Source organism: Macrotis lagotis, chromosome 4 (genome assembly GCF_037893015.1).
Source record: "Macrotis lagotis isolate mMagLag1 chromosome 4, bilby.v1.9.chrom.fasta, whole genome shotgun sequence".
NCBI lineage: Eukaryota > Metazoa > Chordata > Mammalia > Peramelemorphia > Peramelidae > Macrotis > Macrotis lagotis.
In genome coordinates, this window is record NC_133661.1 from 117,966,787 (window position 1) to 117,987,705 (window position 20,919).

The window sequence follows — 20,919 nt, forward strand, 5'->3', positions numbered from 1 at the left end:
GCAAGAGTACTCCATAACATTCATATACTATAGTTTGTTCAACCATTCCTTAATTGATGGACATCCCCTCAATTTCAATTCTTTGCCACTACAAAAAGAATTGCTAAAAATATTTTTGTACTTATGGGTCCTTTACCCTTTTTAATGATCTCTTTGTAGTAGTGATAATGATAGATGAAAGTGTATGCACAGTTTTATAGTCCCGTGGGGTATAGTTCCAAATTGCTCTCCAGAATGGTTGTATCAGTTCTCAATTCCACCAACAGCTTATTAATGTCCTATTTTTTCCTACATCCCTTCCAACATTTATCATTTTCCTTTTTTAACATATTAGTTAATCTGGTAGATGTGAAATGGTACCTCAGAGTGGCTTTAATTTGCATTTCTCTAATCAATAATGATTTAAAGCATTTTTATCATGTGACTAGAGATAGCTTTCATTTCCTCTGACTGAAAACTGCCTGTTCCAAACTCTTGACCATTTATCAATTGGGGAATAACTTGAATTCTTATAAATTTGACTCAGTTTTCTATATATTACATAAATGAATCCTTTATCAGAATCACTACCTGTAAAAATTATTTCCCAGCTTTCTGTGTTCCTTATAATTTTGGTTTTGCATTGGCTTTGATTGTACAAAATCTTTTTAATTTAAAGTAATCATTAAACAATCTTTACATTCACACAATTTATATTGTGAAGATAAAGAATATGAATTCTGCTGTGCCTATTGTTCATTACAGAAATTAATTTCACTAAATGAAACAAATCATATCCTTAAAAGCTTTCTTACAACCATATCTCCTCTTGATGTATTAAGATTATACAAGATTGTGAACAAAGTCATGATAATAACTTTTTCCAACAGTCCTGTAGGTATTAATGTGAAGGGAAGCATCACATGGGGAGAGACACATGCTCACCAAAGATGCTTATCCGTTTCATAGGGAATTTTCTGACCAAAGCCATTGGATCACAGATGAGCTTCCTCTTGATAGAATTTTTCAGCTGCTTCTGTTTACAAGTGATATCATGCCAATTTCTGTCACCCCACAAAATATTTTAAATGAGATCTTTGCTCACTCAAAATAGATAGGCTTAAGAGTTAATTTTCTATTATAAGCCTTTATTGTATTTTCTCCCAACTGGAAGACTAGCTACTTCCATATGAAGGTGGACCCAGGGTTGATTCTAAATTGGGCCAATATTTTAATCAAATTTGGAAATCATAAAGCCCTGTATAAATTTTACATAATTAAAGTGGGCTAAGTTAAATTGAGAGGGAGGGAGTAAAGAAGAGAAAGACTGAAAGAGTACAATGGAGAAAAAGAAAAACCTGAAGCACGTTTCATTTGGGATACTTGATTTCCCTGGGTCTCAATTTCCTTATCTGTAAAGTGAAGGAGTTGAACTATATGGTCTCTTAGGTTTATTCCAGTTCTCCAACTATGATCTCATGACCAAATTGCCATATACTCCCTATCATAGAAATAAATAGAGAGTGAGATGGACTCAGTATTGAATAGAGATGGAGATTAGGATGGATCTCAAACTATTTGGACTTATCTGATGAGATTTCTCTCAACTTTAAGATACTCCTCATTACTTTACCCTCTTTTTCACCATATACATATATATATATATATGCATATATATGTATATACATATTTCTGTACCCTTAATTTACTCAAAATGTTTATTTTATGAATTTTAAGTACTTTTCTGAGAAAGGTTTAACACCTTAAACATAGTAGGAATTAAGTAACATTTTTTTGAATCAATATTATTACATCAACTCCTTTTCCACCAGTTTTTTGCCATTGTATGATAAACTTTCTACTCATTTCTATTTTATATATGTACATATACATATATATGTATAAGCACCAACCACACATAACTTCATAGACAGCTCTACATTTTGCTGGTTACTTGAAGTAATGTAGATTTTTCTGTTCTATAAGTTGATTCTGATTTACTATTTCCACAGCTTTTCAGCCAGCCAAAATACTGTTATTAGATCTGGGAAATACTGTTTTATTTTCTCTAGTCTATAATTTAATTCTTATGTTTTAGGCTAGGATTTAAATTCCAATCATTCAGGGCTTTGTTTTGATTTTTACCACAAATGACAAGTATGTTTATATAAATCCATATGTAAGTCAAGAGAAGCTAATGGAGTGAAATGCCAAATAATAATTAAAATTATAATAATATGTAATTTATAATTAGATTTAAAGGAGGATGATTTAAATTTGTAAATTCAGTATATTCCACACTTTCCCATTTCATAGTATTTGTATAAATGATCAGGTAATAAATACTGTTTTCCCAGTCTCTTCCTGTATAGGTCTGACCCAGCTCAATTACCACTTACTCCATTAGAGCTTTATTGATGCTTCTACTTGGAAAATTTATTTCCTTTCTTAGATCCAACATGGTACTTGTACTTATCTTATATACTAGACATTAATTTTATATTATAGTTATTTGTATCTATTCATTCTAGAATAGAAGTTCTTAACCATTATTGTGAATCTTTTTAGAAATCTGGTGAATTCTATAAATCCTTTCTCCAGAAAAATATTTAAAATTCACAAAATGAAATAATTAGAATTTAAAGGTAAATCAATTAAAATATAGTTATCAAAATTTTAAAGAATTAAGTTCATGAATCCCACATTAGGTAGCCCTGTTCTGGTTAGTGAGAACTGTGATTGCAAATTCAATGTAATTTTTTTTATATTCCCCAGAGCCTAACACAAAGTGGGTACTTAATAAATAATGTCTTTTATTTATTGATATTTTTTCACTACCAAGTAGAAGCAGAAATGCAGCATTAGCCTGCTCTTTTAAGTTGTTTAATTGACAAGACTTTATAGTTTTCAATCTCCTGTCTAATTTCATTTCTTTTCACAGCAAGTTCTTTTATCTCATTTGTGGCTTGGGTCTATTTTTTTAAACTAGGCAAACAAGAAGCCATAGCTCGATGTCTACACCTCCAGACCCAGCAAGCTGTCAACGACACGCTGTGTGACAAGGCCCATCGTCCCCCTGCTATGACTCAGGGTTGCAACACTGATTCCTGTCCACCAAGGTATGTATAGGACCTGGTACTCCTGGGACTCATATGTCTGGGCCTTAATCTTTTGCTGTCATCAACACTCAGAAGCTTCTGAAAGCAGAAGCTGGGGTTTGGATGCCTGAAAACAAAAGCCAGGATACAGTCACAGAAAGAAAACCAAGCCAGTATGACTGTTTGACTCTCTAAGCTAGGGTCTTTGCTTCCTGCTTACCTTATTGGCATCTGCAACTGATTGAAAGGTTTGGACAACATACAAGGCTAGCTTTTGTTATACACAAAGCTCATAAGCCACAAAATGCTTTTTATAACTGTTTTTGTTTACCCCTTTAGCAGATGGAAGTAAACAGAGTAGATCTCAGTTAAAATCATAAAACCAGTGAAATTTATTTCCAATCACCCTTTCTCCTCCTCCCCTCTCCCTTTTAGGGCATAGCTTCTTTTCCTTAAACACTTTTAGGCTCCCTGAACTTTCCTGTATTCTAACCCCACAATCCCTATCAAAACAGGAAGAACTCTAATGTTATAGGTTTTTAACTTGAAACTCATTTCATACACTTATTGACTCTCCCATTGTAACACAGTAAATGGTTTTCTCTACTGCTGTAGGAATTTGGGGCATCATTGAACAGATAGATAGGGGAAGCATTTCTTTGGGTAAGGGACCTTTTTTCTGACCCTAAAATCATCATCTTATTTAAGTCTGATTGGAAGAGTAATCTGCTTTAGTGAGTTTAGAGAGCTTGAGTTTTGGGGAGAGTTGGATAAGAAGGGTCCCTTCACTATATCCCATCAAAAAAAATTATCATCTCCAGTCTCATATTCTCTGTGATCTTAAAGAAACAAAGAATTCTCTTTCCTAAATTGAACTGCAAAAAAAAGTTCAGAAAATGCTTCCATTTAGATATGTTGTGGAGGGTGAAGTCTTTTTTTATCAACGTTCTTTCTAATGATACTAAAACTGAGGGGAAGAAGGAACTCCCCAATACCCCAATATTTTTAACAGATCAAAGCAAGTCTGTCACCTCTACCTTCCTTCAAGATAGGAGGGACACCTGTCCCTCCTTTCTCATTCAGCCTCAAGGCATCCTCAATATCTGACATCCTAATACTGGATCACAAGATGTCATAATAGAGATCATAACTGGCTTGACGGCAAGAAGATTTGAGATTGAATCCTGTCTTGGACACTTGCTAGCTGTGTAATCCTGAACAAGCCATTTAACTTCTCTTATTATCAATTTATGCAGTTTTAGGGGACAGCCCGGTGGTGCAGTGGATAGAGCATCGGCCCTGGAGTCAGGAAGACCTGAGTTCAAAGCCAGCCTCAGACACTTAATAATTGCCTAGCTGTGTGACCTTGGGCAAGTTGTTTAACCCCATTGCCTTAAATAACTAAAATATTTTTTTAAATTTACTTAGCTTTAAAATGTGGATAGTAACATTTAACCTCATGATGTTATAAGACTCAAATGATTTAATAACAAACCACTTCATGAGCTCTAAAGTGAAATCTAAATGCTTCCTCACTGTCCAAGGGAGACAAGTTAATCTACAGCTTAGAAATTGGAAACCTGGAAAAGTAGACTAGAATCTGATTGAGAAGAGCCTTGCATTATAAACAGAGAAGTTTGTACTTTATCTTAGAGACAATAGGGAATCACGGAAGTTTCTAAAACAGGGAAGTGAAATGGGCACACCTGTGCTTTATGAATGTCAAACCAGCAGTTGCATATAAAGGTGGAATAGAGAAGGGAAGAACCTGAAGGATAGGAAAAAGGTAATGATCCCTTGAAAATAGGCTGGTTTCTGTGTGAGTGGCCAGAGTAGAACCCATATCAGAAGGTGGTAGAGGTAGAATTTAGGATAATGGACTGAATTTTGAAGAGTGAGAAGAGTGAAGAGTATGAGTTTAACAGGGAAGTTAGAAAAACATGAAGATTTGTGAGAAGAGATGATTTCTGTTTTGGCTAAGTTGAGTTTAGATGGCTGCAGGATATTAAGCTGGAAACACTGGAAATGTCTGGTAGATAATTGGTAATACAAAAATGAAATTTAGGAGATTATCTTGTGAGCATAGATGAGGAAAATCTCTTAACAGAGGCTTGGGTGGGAGTATTCAATATATATGTGTGTATGGTAATGGAACATGAATATGACCTATTCAAAAAGAATAAGATGGAATGATTATATAATTAAGAGGAGAAACAGAATAGAAGTGTTAGAAAAATTCAAGGGGGTGAGACTTTCTAAGGAGGGGATAATCAACCAAATCAAATACTTCAGAGAAGTCAAAAAGGATTAAGATTGAGAAAAGACCATTCTATTTAGCAGTTAGGTTAATAATCTTAGAGAGGAAAGATTATCTTGAGTGATGTGGACAGATGCTATATTGCAAGAGCTTGAGAACTGAGTGTGATGTAAGAAAATAGAAGTTGGGAGAGTGCACAACTTAAAACTGAGAAAAAAGAGGTGAAATGATAGCATGAAGATTTGGTAGGGTCAAGGGAAGAATTTTGTTCATCTCTTTGTTTTTGGAATGGGAAAGATGTGGGAATGATTACAGGGATCAGGAAAGGAACCAAGAGATAGAGATTGGAAATTAAAGAGAGGTACAGGGAAAATAATTGTGAGGACAAGATTCTTTTGCTGAATAAAGGAGACAAGTAAAGAAGAATTGGCTTTGGCAAGGAAAAGAGTCATCTTATTCATCAAGATTAAAGGAAACCAGGAAAGGGCAAACTTAAAATGATGTAAAATATGACCAAGACCACTTTAACTATAGTTTAATGGATTATCCTCACCCTGGTCAAGATGGCCAATGGGTTCCCACAAGCTAGGTGTTTTACAGTTGAAGTTGTTAGTTCCCTAGACCTTCCTATATAAAAAAGCTTAAAATTCATATACTCCTTCTGATACTCATAGGTATAATTTCTCTTAACTATTTCACCTCTTTAAATTAAACTGCTGCCAATATTTTATAGAATTCTTTCTGTTCCCCAGCCCTACTAAGAATGATTAACTCAATCCAACCACCTGTTTTTCCATATCTGTGTAGCAAGCTAAGATGTGGTCACCTTCACAAAATAAAATTAGGTAGTCATTGAGGGGTCTACCCATTCCCAACTTTTGCATAGATTCTTTATTGCCTAATATTTCTGTATATCTTTGTTTTCTGCCTTATGAAGTTGTGTAGATTTGTTCATTGTATAATTTAGTAAGTACTCCCTATCCAAAATAGTCAGATTTTCCTTTATAATCCTTGATATGTTAAGTATGCACTAATAATTCATAGATCAAAGGGGTAATGGTGATAACTCTGGTTTAAAAAGGGCATTACAAGAAGAGAGGGGAAGGTGGCTAAGAGTGTATGGATAGAGATTAGGGAAACTGCCCAGGGATGTGGATAGAAGAAAGTGTTTGGGAGCAAAGGAAACTTAATTGTCAAAGATAAGATCTAAAACTCTTGTTTTTAAATGCATGTCTGTGTTCATGTTTGTATTGCTTGTACATAACAGTAATGGAGATGATAAATGAAAGGTATTAGGAAAAACTCATTATTGGTGTAGATTCTATATGCTGGAGAGTTTAGAGTGAAAGCTGAAGAGTGAAAAAACTAAGAATTTGTTTAGTGAGTTTGAACTGTTAAGTACTTGTTTCTTATTTTGAAAAGTCAGAAATTTAGGGAAAGATCCAGAAGGCTGAAAAATCGAGTGCAGGGTTAAACTTAGTCTACACTGAAGGTCATTGCTCACCAAGTGAAATCCGGATTTAATAAAGAGCCAGGAAATTGTTTCCTAATGATGCTGAAGAACATTTTTATTCTGTCCCTTGTAATAACTTCTTGGTTTCTTCTTGTAGTAACTTCTGTTGAGTATTCACCTCAGTACATCTCAGCACTAGACCCTGCAAGTTCTCCTTCTCAGGAATTCCATATCCTAGAGCCCTGGAGCTAGGAATAATTGGGCAGTCAGAATGTGTTGATTTCTTTGGGAAACTGATACTTTGTTTTTGTACAGAGGGAAATATTATGCCTCATTTCAATGATGCAGATTTAATAAACTTTTTCAAAGAGTGGGAATTTGATTGGAAAAAAAGGACATAGTAGAGACAAAGGTTGAAGCCAAAACAAAGGTAAGTTTACGGAAATGTTTGAGGTTCTAAAAACTTGTGGTTGTAGAAATAACAGGAACAGGGTGTTGGATAATATTTTCCATACAAATATTGACTGGCTCCAAGGGCAATGGCTTTAAAACATCACCCAAGGGTAGGGCTCCTTGCTGAGATTGTATTGCACATCCAGTGGAGATGTTTTTCCCCAGAGGCAGCTTTCTTTGGTTTCTTTGCTTTAACTTTCCAACACTGGGTGATGCACTGAACTTTGTGGGCTCTCTACCCACCACTGCCAAGTTTCTACCTGTTCCTAGGGTACTCTGTCAGGAAGAGAATCAGCTGTTTATGAAAACCTGTAGGTGATGTGGTATATGAGGATTCCTGAGGCTCTGGGAGGAAACCTTTTCTCAAACAGCCTCAGAAAGGGATAGAAAAAGTTATCTTCCAGGTTGGAGGAGAACAAATGGACTAGAATATCCACCAATATTGCATATTAGTGTCTTGAACAACTTGGAACAGTAAACCAATAATAATTTTAAAAATTATTGCCATTTTCCCAAATAAAGGAGCTCCCATACTCTGTCTAGTGTTATTGTACTAATTCTTCTGACGGCCCTCATTCTAGAAAAAAAATAAATGTCTTAACAGCCACTCAAAATGGAAAAGGTAAATTTAAACTGGATTGTTTTAAATGAATAACACAATCTTCCAGTGAATTTACCTATGATTCCATTTCTATTAACATACTCTTTTTTATTTAAAGCAATGGGATTAAATGATTTGTTCAAGGTCACACAGCTAGGCAATTATTAAGTGTCTGAGGTCAAATTTGAACTCAGATCCTCCTGACTCCAGGGCCAGTGCTCTGTCCACTGTGCCACCTAGCTGCCCTTATTAACATACTCTTGATTGCTTTAGAATATAGGTGGATAATTTACAACATTTTTAGCAGGTAGGCAACTGAAGGTTAAGGGTATGAGCTCATGAAGGCTATATATGAAGTAGTTATCTATCCTTTCTGCCATATTTCTCTTTCTTTATCACTGCTCAGAAACTTTAGATATAATAGGTACTTAATGAGTAGTTGTGGAAGGTATAGCACTTACTGGACAAATCAGTCTTTATAGGATTTCTGCAGTTAATCCAGAGCATATCTTTATCCAGTTCACCTATTGGTTCTAATTAAAGGCTTAGAGGGAAGGGAAAAAATAAACAAACCAGCATCATCAAACAGAAAGGATGTTGGTACATCCATTCCAACCCCTCATTTTACAGATAAGGAAACTAAAATTTAGAGTGATCAGGTGACTAGTTGAAAGCTAGGCATTATGTTAATGGCAACATCAAGACTAGAATTCAGGTTCCCTGACTCCTCATCCAAGGACATATCTACTTTTATATTATAGATTCATAACATTTTCATGTTGTGAATGACCTTAGAGACCACTTTTGTTCAATGCCCTCTTTTTTACAGATGAAGAAACTAAAGCAGTTAAATGACTTACTCGAGATCAGACAGATAGCAAATGGCAGGACTAAGTGGGTCAAGGTTAAACACCCTGGCTCCAAAATCAGCACTCTTCCCCTTGCACCAAATTTTGTACAAGACCCTGATGTGACTCTAAAAGAGGCTTGCTTACTCAATGAGCCCCTAGGAAAAGAAGTATGATAATCTAAGGGATTAAACCATTTATTAATAGCATTCATGTCAGTAATTGAAGTAAAATAGAAGTAAGCAAGAAATCTGAAAATTTTTTTGCATTAAGAGCTACTAGTGTTACAACTCTCCACCAAGACAGAGCACAACCCTTGTGAACTTCATAGGGAAATTCTAGAGTCACTGTGGTTGGAAGTTAAAGTAAAGATTATAAATAAACATCAAAAGGCATAATCTGAATATAGTCTTCCTGATTCCAACCTAGCACTATGTCCAATGAATCATCTCTCCTCTTCTAAGAAAGAAGCTAATGGTGAAATAATGATGATATCTTATTTTTATATATAATATTTTAAATTTTGCAGAGAACTTTAAACTATATTGTCTCTCTTGGCATGTTACAAATGTATTTCAGAAGAACTGTTAAAGAATAGGTTTGCTTAGGAAGATCTTATATTCTTTTTTTTAGTTTTTTTTTTTTTTTGTAAGGCAAACGGGGTTAAGTGGCTTGCCCAAGGCCACACAGCTAGGTAATTATTAAGTGTCTGAGACCAGATTTGAACCCAGGTACTCCTGACTCCAGGGCCTGTGCTTTATCCACTATGCCACCTAGCCGCCCCAAGATCTTATATTCTTGAAAATTCCATTTGAAAGAACTGGTATTCTTAAAAATTCTAGGAAACCAGCAGCAACTCAGAAACATAAAAGTCACATTTTCTGCCTGATCCTTTCAGTGATGTAGGATTTAAATCTCTGCTGAGAAAGATCCACATACCAGTCATGTATAATGTCCTATACATGTGGCATTAGATATCAGAAAAGCTGTAATCAGTTAGCTCCATTAGGGTAGATCCATTAAGTATGGACTACTGTTCTTATAGATTCTTAAATATAGCCCTGATTTCTTTTAGTCTTCTTGATCTGTCCTTTGTTTTTATTAGTATGGGCTATTCATAACTTTTCTCAGAAGCTTCTCTGATAACTAGGAGCTACATTCCTACTATTCCTACTACATGAGATACAATTCCCACTAGATGAGATAGATATTAAGAGCTGAAATCCCATTGAGGGAGCTAGGTGACATAATAGACAGAGGACCAATCTTGGATTCAGGAAAATGATTCTCCCTGAATTCAAATGTGACTTCAGATACTTATCAGCAATGTGATTATGGGCAAATCACTTAACCCTGTTTGCCTCAGTTTCCTCATCTGTAAAATGAACTGGAGAATGAAATGGCAAACCACTCCAGTATCTTTGCCAAGACCCCAAATGAGGTCCAACAGAGAGTTGAACACTACTGAAAATAACTGAACAACTTGTTACCAGTAGTCAAGATGCAAACCAGACTTACTGAATCTAGCAAGGTCTAGGGGTTTTGTCTTTGCTGACATTTAGTTTTGTACTCTGTGCTCACTTGGGTAGAGAATACTTGAACTTAGAAATCATAGCTTTAATAATTTACATCTCAGATTGTTGAGTGTCCATTTGACTAAGGTTGTTTATGATTTTAGTGGTCTACTTTGAAGCTAGAGAAGAACATGTGCCTAACAGGGGAGCCTCTTCTGTTCTGTATTACATTTCTTGTGTTTCTGAGCAGAAATTCAGAGGGTAGAATGCCCTTACTTTTACAAATTGCTTTAGATTTCTATCTTAACCTTATTTTATTAAATGTATTTTTGTATTTGAGTCCAAGATGTTTAGGTTGAAAAACCTAGATCATGACTTTTGATACTTAGCTAGATATGAAATTATCAATGAATAAAACCTCACCTAAGGCTTCAACTAAGCTTCAACAAAACATTATAATAATCCTTTTGGTAATTACCACATTGATTCTTCTGGTCCTGATTTATTACATTCTGGTACCATATTTCCAACATCTAATAAAGAATTATTTTCATTCTCCGGGAATCCCATCCCAGATAAAAGAGCATTTAAGGGATCCCAATGAAGCTATTTTCGAGGCACTGGACAAGAACAACTTGGTGGAAAAAGATTGCTGGGTTTCCTTATCTATTGTTTCTGCACAGAAGACAATCATGGTGTCTTCAGCAGTAATTTAAGCAACATTTGTATGGATAACCAGTCACATACAAACATGGCCTAGAGCCAATAAATTGTAAAGATTACTGTCTAAACTTTACAAGAGGCCATTTTCCCCATATCTCTGTCTACCACAGATGCCATATTTAAGGACCTGGGATGAATTTTATTTTCCTTTTTAAATGCACATTACTGGCCTGGCGAATGCTCAATTATAAGCTATCTTCCTGGCCTAGGAAAAAAACACTTCTTAATGTACCCCCCAAAAAACACTTAAAGTATCTCTCAAAACATGTACTACACACCTACAATACCTTAATTGAGAGGCAACCTAAGAATAATGGAAAGAAGTGCAGTATAGGAGCTGGATATTTATTTTCCAGTTGCATCACTATTTTCACTGGGTGACCATCAGCAAGTCTCTTCACCTCTCCCTGCCTCATTTCCTTCATCTGTTTCAGGTGTTTCCTACCTCTAAACTTCCCTGGCTGGTACCTCAATGAAATTGTAAGTTAGATACTGGTCTTGGCCATGTTCCAGTTCTAAGAAAATGTTTTCATTTAATTTTTGTAAATATTTGTTAATTACAAATTTTTAAAAATAAGATGATTAAATTTTTAATACATCCTGTGGAAAAAAATTACCAATGAGGTAATTGTCATGGAGGCTTTTCCTGAGTTTTCTTTTCTATAAAATAGTCTATAAACATAATCATGTTTAAAAATGACTATATCAAATCATATAATCTCAGACTTGGAAGAAATATTAAAGGCTTACCTAGCCTGACCTTCTCAGAAGTGCATGAATCTTTTTTCTGATATTCATAATCAATAATAATCAGTCAACAAGCATTTTAAAATTCCTTTATGTGTCACACACTGTGCTAGGTGTAGGATGTAGTATGAGGGGGGAAAAAAGAAATATTCCTTACTCTCAAGGAATCATCCAGTCTTTCTCCAGTAAATTAAGTGTCATACAGTCCATTATATCAAGAGGTATTTTATTCTGTTCTTAGAAAAATCTTTCTTATTAATTCTGCCCTCTTGAATTTAACAGAATAAGTTTCACCTACCACTTCTTTATTACTTGAAGAAAGTTACTATATCCTTTTTGAGTCTTCTTTTCCCTAGGCTAATTTCCCCTCTTCCTTCAGCCTCATCTTCACACGACATATTTTCTGGTAACCCCACCATCTTGGGCTGTGTTCCTTTGGACATGCTTCAGTCTGTCAGTGTTCTTCCTGTAATGTGGCACCCAAACCCAAATATTTAATCTAATTAAAGTCCAGCCTCCCTCATCCTAGATGATACTTTTTTCCAGCCTAAAATCTTTTTGACTCTTTTGACACTATGTCACTTTGTTGAGTCAGTGTTTAGCTTGAATTCACTTAAAGCCCCCAGATCTTTTCCCCATCTGGTATTGTCTAACCATATCTACCCTCCCTCATCCCCTCATCATGTACTTATGTTTCTCACATAAAGCCTTGACAGATATATTTTCTTTATCCACAGAGAGCATATATAGAACTGCATACATAATTCATTTAAGAGTGTTTTCAAATCATTTTCCCCCCTCAGAAAAAAAAAAATCTTCACTATGCCAGAAGTTGGTCTCATTTCCCAAGCCAGAAACAATCTTTCCATCTTTGAACTCCCATTACATTTTATTGGCATGTCTTCAGCACTTTTTTTCACATTTTACCTGTTAGTCTAGTTATTTGTAAATACATCTTATCAAGTCTCCTAGATTGTGAGCTCCTTGGGGGCAGGAATTATACCTTATTTGATTTTATTGCCCCTTAATATCTAATAAAATGTCTTATTCTTAAAAGATAGACAATAAATGTTTCTTAAACTAAATTTGTATCATTTGTGTTAAGGCTAAAGGGTCTTCTTTTATGATTCTTTTATGAAGGCAAAGTAGACTATCTTTTTGCCTTAATTCTTACTTGTTCTTTAATTACTGAGTATTACCTCAAACAAACTGAGACTTGGGAAAAACCCTAATTTAAAAAGTCCAAGATCCCTTACTGTATCCCAGGCCATCATCAATCATTTTGACTCTAATAACTTCTGAGGAAAGAATAAGGTTAAAGACTTTTCACAGTTCTACCTCACTGAAATCCAATCACTTGCAAGGCTTCGTCATCCTAATGTCTTTGGGCATCTTTGAGAACAAAGGACAAGCAACAATAACAAAACAACAACAACAAAGTACAGCAATTCTTTATTACTTCAAACAGCTTTCTATTCTGTAGGTTTCCCCTCACTATGACTATTAGATTCACAATTTTGACATAAAAACACTAGAGAAATCCTATTATACTTTATGTTGAATATATAAATGTTTATCCAACTAAAATATAGTTTAGCGTTTTGAATCTAAATACACATAAGCTTTTGTTATTTTTTTTCTAATAAAAAATAAAACTTCTTGCAGTTCACTTTTGAATCTCAGGGTCAAAAAACTAGGAAAATGTTAGGATTATAGGATTTAAAACTAAAAGGGGCTTTAGTTGTCATTCAGTCAAACCTTTCCATTTTATAGAAAAGAAAACTCAGGAAAAGCCTCCAATTTCCCTTTAATTGTAAAAATCCCTTATATTTGCTCCCAAACCCTCTCTGCCTTGATGCATTTTAGTAAATAGCAGAATGAGAAATATGCTCATGATGAATGAATGTTCCTGCCAAACTCCTCAAAGCTTCTAGCCTTTAGAACAGGGGTGAGGAAACTTTTTTCTGCCAAGCATCATTTGGATATTTATAACATCATTTTCTTGCTATATTTGATCAAATGTTTAATTAGTTTGCCCCTAAAAAACTTTTAGATTTATTTAATTTTGAATTCTCCCCTGCCCCACCGCAGTTCCCAAGGCAGTGCCAGATCAAGGGCCAAACATTCCCTGTTCCTGCTTTAGAAGCTCAGTTGGGAAGATGGAAACCTCTAGAATATGTCACCAAAAGGATTCTCACAAGCCAGGGTAGCATTGCATCTTTCCTTCTCTTGTGAGAACAACCCTGCTCTGGAGGTCAAAATACATTTGCTTTAGGATAGGTCCTGTCCAAAATGAACAGAAACTATGATGAAAGCTATCCATCAAAATGGTACTCACTGCATAGCATTTACAATTTGTTTGGGGGAGTAAATACTTGACCAAATATATATGAAAGTCATTCCTTAAAATTTTATTTATTATTTTAAAAATTAACACTACAGCATTTTTTGGGGAAACGAGAGTCCTTGGGAAATAACAGAAAAAAAACAAACTGTTTTTTTCCCGAATCTTTCCGTTTGTTTTTTTTTCCCCAGGCCTTCACATCTCTATTGCCAGTTTCCCCTCCTTGGATTATGCTTGGTAAGCAGCTGTCCTGGTTTTTCTGTTTATTTGAAAATATTTTTTAAATATAATTCATAAGAAAATTTCATTCTCCCAAGATTTTATCTGAAGTAAATCACATTGACCTAATTAATGCTTTATATATGATCTTATCAGAAGAGGAGAATAGTTTTGTAGTAATCTAAGTGAATTAAGATACTTGCCTGGAAGATTTCCTGAAATGGACTTTTGAAGCATTTAAAATTGTTTTTAACAGTTATACACATCATCCTTACCTTTGCTTTCTTTTTAAAAGGAAACAAAAGTTTCACTAATTATAGGCTAGCCATTCAGGACTTGGTGGACAGCCTTGTGTTTTTTCTTTTGTATTTCTGAAGGGCCCTCCTAAATGGATGGGATTCTTCATTGAGAAGCATCACGGACCTTTCTTGCATTAAAACAGTCATTCTCTATTTTGTGTTGTGTGTATATGTGTGTGTGTGTGTGTGTATTACTTTTATTCATTGAGATTTTTGTGGCTCTGGAGATTTTTTTGGCTCTGGAGATTTTGCCCTGAGGATGAAGTGTGACAGGCAGGTGAAGAAAGCTTTGAAATCAAGAGAACTCAGATTCACTGTTACCTCTGGCATCTGAGCACCATTTCCTAGAACATGGCTGTATCCTTTTATGTTTTGGCACAGGTGGCAAACAGGGTCCTGGAGGCCATGCTCTGCAACTTGTGGTGTGGGAATACAGACCAGAGACGTGTACTGCCTGCAGCCCGGGGAACCCCTTGTCCCTTCTGAAGAGTGCAAAGATGAGAAGCCTCATGTTTTGCAAGCTTGCAATCAGTTTGACTGTCCCCCTGGCTGGCACATAGAAGAGTGGCAACAGGTACAGCAACAGACCATTCTCAAGATGCAGGGCCATTAACCTCACACAAAAAGAGAAATGCAAAGTTAGTGATGCTGGCCTTACCCATTTCCCCCTACCCTTCTCTCTCAGTGTTCTAGGACTTGTGGTGGAGGAACTCAGTATCGGCGAGTGACCTGTAGGCAGCTGCTGACAGATGGCAGCTTTCTGAACCTGTCGGATGAGTTGTGCCAAGAGCCCAAAGCATCATCCCATAAGTCTTGTGCCAGAACTGACTGCCCACCTCAGTTAGTTTTAGGAGACTGGTCCAAGGTTAGTGGCCTATATGTGGGCAGAGGATGTTTTATTCTATATTTTTGCATGACTATTCCAAGGAACTTCTGAAAACAAAACAAAAAAAGTTTAGTAGTGTTTTGTGCAAGGAGGAATTCTACTTCGTGGTATTAATAATGCTTATTTCTTTATCACTTTAAGATTGGCAATTCACAGTCCATTCAATTAGTGAAGAGGTTGGTAGAAACATTATTATTTCTTTTTAAAGGTAGGGAAACTGAAGCCCAGAGACATTAAGGTGACTTGCCCAGCATCATAAAGCTGGTAGGTGTCCTATATGGGATTTGAACTTTGATATTCTAGAGTAGGTCACTGGGAGAGTTGGAAGAGAAGGCAGGGCTTATCTCTCCCTCCCTTCAAATCCAGAATAGTTAGGTCTTTGAGAACATGCCAGATAATCATGTCTCTGGATCCTATTTCAGGAAAACCTCTTCAGGTTTGGGTTGGAGAAGATCACCTATGATGTCCTTGCAAACTCTATAATTCCATGATTTATTGATTTTTTCCATTGGCTGGTTCTATGACTTTTTTCTTAAGGGCCTCCCCAGCTTCGTCTAATTACCTCCCTCAAGCAGTATGTGAATGAGAGATTAAGGAGAACTCAATAATCTGCTTTTTTCAAAGGCAGCAGATTATTTTAAAATATATATGATATATCATAAATTTAAGGCAAATTGGCAGATATCATGGAATGGCTCTATATATAGAAAGAACACAGGACTTGAGGTTAAAAACATGAGTTCTAGTCCTATCCCAGTGCTACCCACAAATGGGCACGGTGAACAGAGCACAGTTCTTTGTCTATATAGGCTTCAGTTTCTCCTGTAAAATAAGGAAGTTTGTTTAGATGACTTTGAAGATACTTTGCAGGGCTAATGTGGAGCAATCTGAGATCTCATTCTCTATCATTCCATAGCATTCTATTTGTTTGACATCCATTTATTTGACTGATTTCTCTTATCCATTCAAGTCTAACTTTTCTTTGAAGGCCCAATTTAAGCACCACTTCCCCTGAACAGTTTTCTGTGATTACTATTCTAATTCACTCTTTCCTTCTTTGAATTTCTTTAACCCTTCTGCTTAACATTCATAGTGTATTATCTAAATTGTTAGCTATTCTCTGAGTGCATATTTTGTCTTCTGAACCAGATTGTAAGCTCCCTTAAAGTAGACTTTCCCTTCTTGTGCTCAACACAGTAATTTATACTGTACTAGACAATCAAATACTGAATTCAAATGCATTCATCAGGTGGAAGTGAAGCCTGTCCAATTATCTTGTGAGCCACTAGCAAAAGAATATTTCTTGCACAGAGGCCAATTGTTTTAATGGCCTGGCTCCCCACAATGACCTGCAATTTTGGTTCAGTCACCTGTTCATGGGCTTCAGTTCCCCCATAGACCAAGAAGTCAGGAAATGTATACTTGAATCATTCATGAAGTCCTTTGCAGATGCAAAAATGTATCCTATGCATGAGCAAAGAAGAAGTTATTTCTGGAACAAAGCTCCAACAAAGTTCATCACTTTTGGAGGAATTTAGGCTGCAGACTTCTATGTTGAAAGAAGCAAAAATATAGCTCTTGCTGTACCTGAATTTTGGGTAAGATACAACTGGTTACCAAGGCAACAAAATTCATTAAGGTGCAAAGAGAGCACCCAGATCAACCTAACCCCATCAAGACACTCCACCAGGGTCCAACCACAGACAATTCTACGTGGGACCATTAATGGAGTGTTAGCAAGGGAATTGTATGCACATGACTTCAATTTCAACTTCTCTTTCAAAAACAAAATCCTTACTGGGGATCAGAAACAACAGGATGCACGTGCAGCTGGTAGGAAAGAAATTTTACATTTTTGTAGCATTCCCATTTTCTCTTTTCTGTTGAAATTTCTTCTCTTTTTGAAGTCTTTTTTTTCCCTTCTTTCTTTGGCATAGAGTTTGACACCTAATTGCTGCCTGTGTCTAAGGGTGCCTGCCAAATCTATGTGCCAAGGGAGTTCTCACCTTAAAGGCAGCTAGCTATTTATTGTAACTTCTGAATAGCTCCTTTGGAAGATTCTAGCCAACAGTTTAGACCTGTGCATTCAAAGACTAGGAAACAGCTCATGAGTGTCTACCCCTCTAGCTATGACCTCTCCCCAGCCTGTGATCACCCTACACTTACTGAAATTGGCTTTACTCATCAAAAGTCTTCTAGAAGGCTAGCACTGGAAAAGTTCTTACAGAACATCTGACTCAGCCCCCTCATCATTCAGTTGAGGCAGCTGTATCCCAGGAAGGGACAAGGCGGGATGAGGTGAGGAATAATATACCCAAGGCTACACATTTCAACTTAATTTCTTCCAGTATTGGTACCTTGAACCAAAAAACTTATATTTCTCTATCACTTTAAGGATTATAAACCTTCTATCCAACAACCTTGTGAGATAGGTAAGGCAAGTGTTGTCATTTTCACTTTGTAGATGAAGAAACTGGAGGTCAGGTTAGTTAGATGATTTAATTAAAGTCATAGAATCAAAAACAAAATGAAATCCCAGGTCTTCCACCTCCAAATACAGTATTTTTCCCACTGAATTTTGTGTATCTTACAGAAAAGAGAAATAAATATCACTGCGAAGTTTCCTAGATTGCTTTTGGGATTTAATAGATGAATGCCTGTGTTCACCACTTTTTTTTTTCCTCACCACCTATAAAAGGTAGTGGTATGTGGGTGTTCTGAATTTCGAATAAAATGTCAGGTTTGAATCCTGACCCTAGCCCTAAGTGCCTATGTGACCTTGGGCAAATCATTTCTCTGGGCCTCAGTTCTTCATCTGAAAAAGGAGGGGGTTGGACTTGATGGTCATGGAGGTTCCTTCCAGATCTAAATATAATCTGACCATCTCCTCATTAATGTCTATACCTTCTACTCTCATCCTAATGAAACTTCCAACTCATTTTTTGTCCTCTAGTGAATTTGCTCTTAACCTATCCAGGTATTTTTTCTCAGTCTTCATCTCCATTACCTTTCTGCAGATTTTGACATTGCTAACCACTTCCCATCAGGTTCTCTTACTCTGTTATCTACCTTTCTGTGTCTCTTTTCTAGCCTCTGAAGTTTCTTGAAGGCTCAGTCTCATAGCAGTAACACTACTCTTTTAGGGGTCCATGGGTTTAAAACTATTTTCAAAATAATACTAAAATTAGATATTTACTAAATAAAAATACTAAAATTAGACATTTTAATGTCTAATATTATAATCCTACATAAAAGCTCTTGGGAGTCTTTAATAATTTTTAAGAAATGAAAAGGGTTCCTGAGGCCAAAAAGATAAAGTTTGTGAAATTCCTGGCACACAGCCTGTGAGAGCAATAATAGTAATTATAATAATAATAATAAATACAATAAATACAATAATTATTACAATTATATGTGATATGTATATAATTATAAGATGATTATTTTAATTACAATAACTATTTATATAGTGCTTTAATATTTGTGAAATACTTTACATATATTATTTTATTAGATCATTACAGTGCTCTGAGTATCATCATCCTTATTCTATAAGATAAGAAAACTGAGTCTGGTGGAGGTTAAGTGCAGCTAGTACCTGAGATTTGAATTAAGGATTTGAATTAAGACCTTTCTTATTCCAAGTCCAATATGCAGACCACAGTACCACACAGTTGCCTCACAGGTTAAGTGATTTGCCCTGTGTTACAAAGCCAGTAAATGCCAGAGGTGGTACTTGAGCCTAGGTAGGTACAAGACTGGATCTTTGTCTACTGCTCCCTGCAACTAAAAACTTGAATTATTATTGAACAAATGCTTATAAATATATGTATATATATATAATATATATATGAAATGACTTATAAAAGTCACCCAGCTCCTTTTATTCTGTCCAGTCACTATAAGGAGTAGCCACTTTTTCATATACTTTCACTGATGAAAGAATCAGACTTTTAAATTGAAAACGGTTTTAAAGATCCTCTGATTCAATTCCCTTGACCTACATGTATAGATACTATTGACCAGAGGTGAAATGATGGTACATGATTTTGGGTCAGGACAATTTGGGTTTAAATACCCTCTTAGTGAGGGATGACCCTGTCTTTGTGACCGTGGCTATAAACCTCTCTTTGTTTAAACCGTCTTAGCTTCCATTTCCTTGCTCTTCTATGAAACAAGAGTGGTTATAGTATTATTATTATCATCATGAGGGTCAATAAAGCTATTTATTGTGTGGGGTAGGTAGAGGGTCAAATGAGATAATAGATGTAAAGCAATTTGCAATGCTTAAAGTGCTACATAAACTCTACTATCATTGTTATTATAACCACTGCTGCTATTTCACCAGTTACCTTAATATAGTGACACAAAGCAGAGCTAAAACCAGAACCAAAGTTTCTTAACTCTCTTTCCATTGATCTTAATATTATTCCATCTCTGTAAGAAAAAAGGAAAACCCTTTGGCTGCCATCTTGACTAAAATGACCCTTCAATTACTTGCATGCACTAGCTTTAAAAATAATTAGAAGCTAATATACCAGGTGATTCCCATGGCAAATGATTGTCATTGCAAAGAAAAAAATGTGAACTCTGAATAACAAAAATCCAGGAAGTGACTCACTTGAAACCCTATGAAATTTATGAAATTTCTATACATCTCTAGAATTTATCCTTGCCATAAAATTCTCTGTAATTGGATTAGACATGGACTAGATTTGAACTTATTTGACACAATTGCATTAACCCTTTTACAGTGTTCTGTAAGTTGTGGTGTTGGGATTCAGAGAAGGAAGCCCATCTGTCAAAAACTGACCTCCAAAGGTCGCAACGTCACACTCAGCGGGTCATTGTGCAAGGGTCGGCTACAAGCCCCTCTCATAAGGTCTTGCCGGATGATGATGTGTAATAGTAAGTATAGTTCTATCATGTCTTCAAATGAAATGTTTAACCTATTAATCTGAATTATTACCTGAATGTAAAGTATAGAACTTGTATAACTAACTACCAAATGATTATTTTCTCCTCACATCAGCATGTTTCTAATCCATGAATAAAGCACCCTTGTCAAAGTTGAGAACATTCACAGAGATATTCTATGCTAATGAAGTCTATAATACTGAAGACTATCACTAGCTGTCTTGTCTTTTCTTCCATTTATAATTTCTGCCTCTTGGATTTTTTTATTTTTTCCAGTGTTTGAACTTGTACCCCCCTCAGAATATTTCCATTCTTCTAAGTTTTCTAACATTTTATGATTAGGAATGTTAACTATATGGATGATGTTTAAATTATTCCTAATTTCACTTCAAAGGATTAAGTGCTAGAAGGGACATTTCAGCTCTTTTATTTTGTTGACCACACCTAAAAGAGTAGAATGATTTACCCAAGCCACACAGGCAGTAAAGAACAAATTTGGGATTAGAACTCGGGTCCTTTAATTTCAAATCTAATGCTTTTACCATTATGCTCATAACATCTTTATATCTGTGCAGTTAAGA

General features: G+C 35.7%; 1 protein-coding gene across 2 annotated transcripts in view; it reads left to right on the plus strand.

Annotated features, from left to right (window-relative positions):
* The window catches only part of ADAMTSL3 (ADAMTS like 3), a 713,745-nt gene that overhangs the window by 538,936 nt on the left and 153,890 nt on the right, over positions 1 to 20,919 (plus strand). For both annotated transcript variants that reach the window (XM_074233985.1, XM_074233986.1), the window contains exons 17-20: positions 2,969 to 3,098; positions 14,917 to 15,109; positions 15,221 to 15,400; positions 20,176 to 20,329. In XM_074233985.1, coding sequence (XP_074090086.1) covers positions 2,969 to 3,098; positions 14,917 to 15,109; positions 15,221 to 15,400; positions 20,176 to 20,329 — 657 coding nt within the window. The remainder of the gene's footprint in view (positions 1 to 2,968; positions 3,099 to 14,916; positions 15,110 to 15,220; positions 15,401 to 20,175; positions 20,330 to 20,919) is intronic.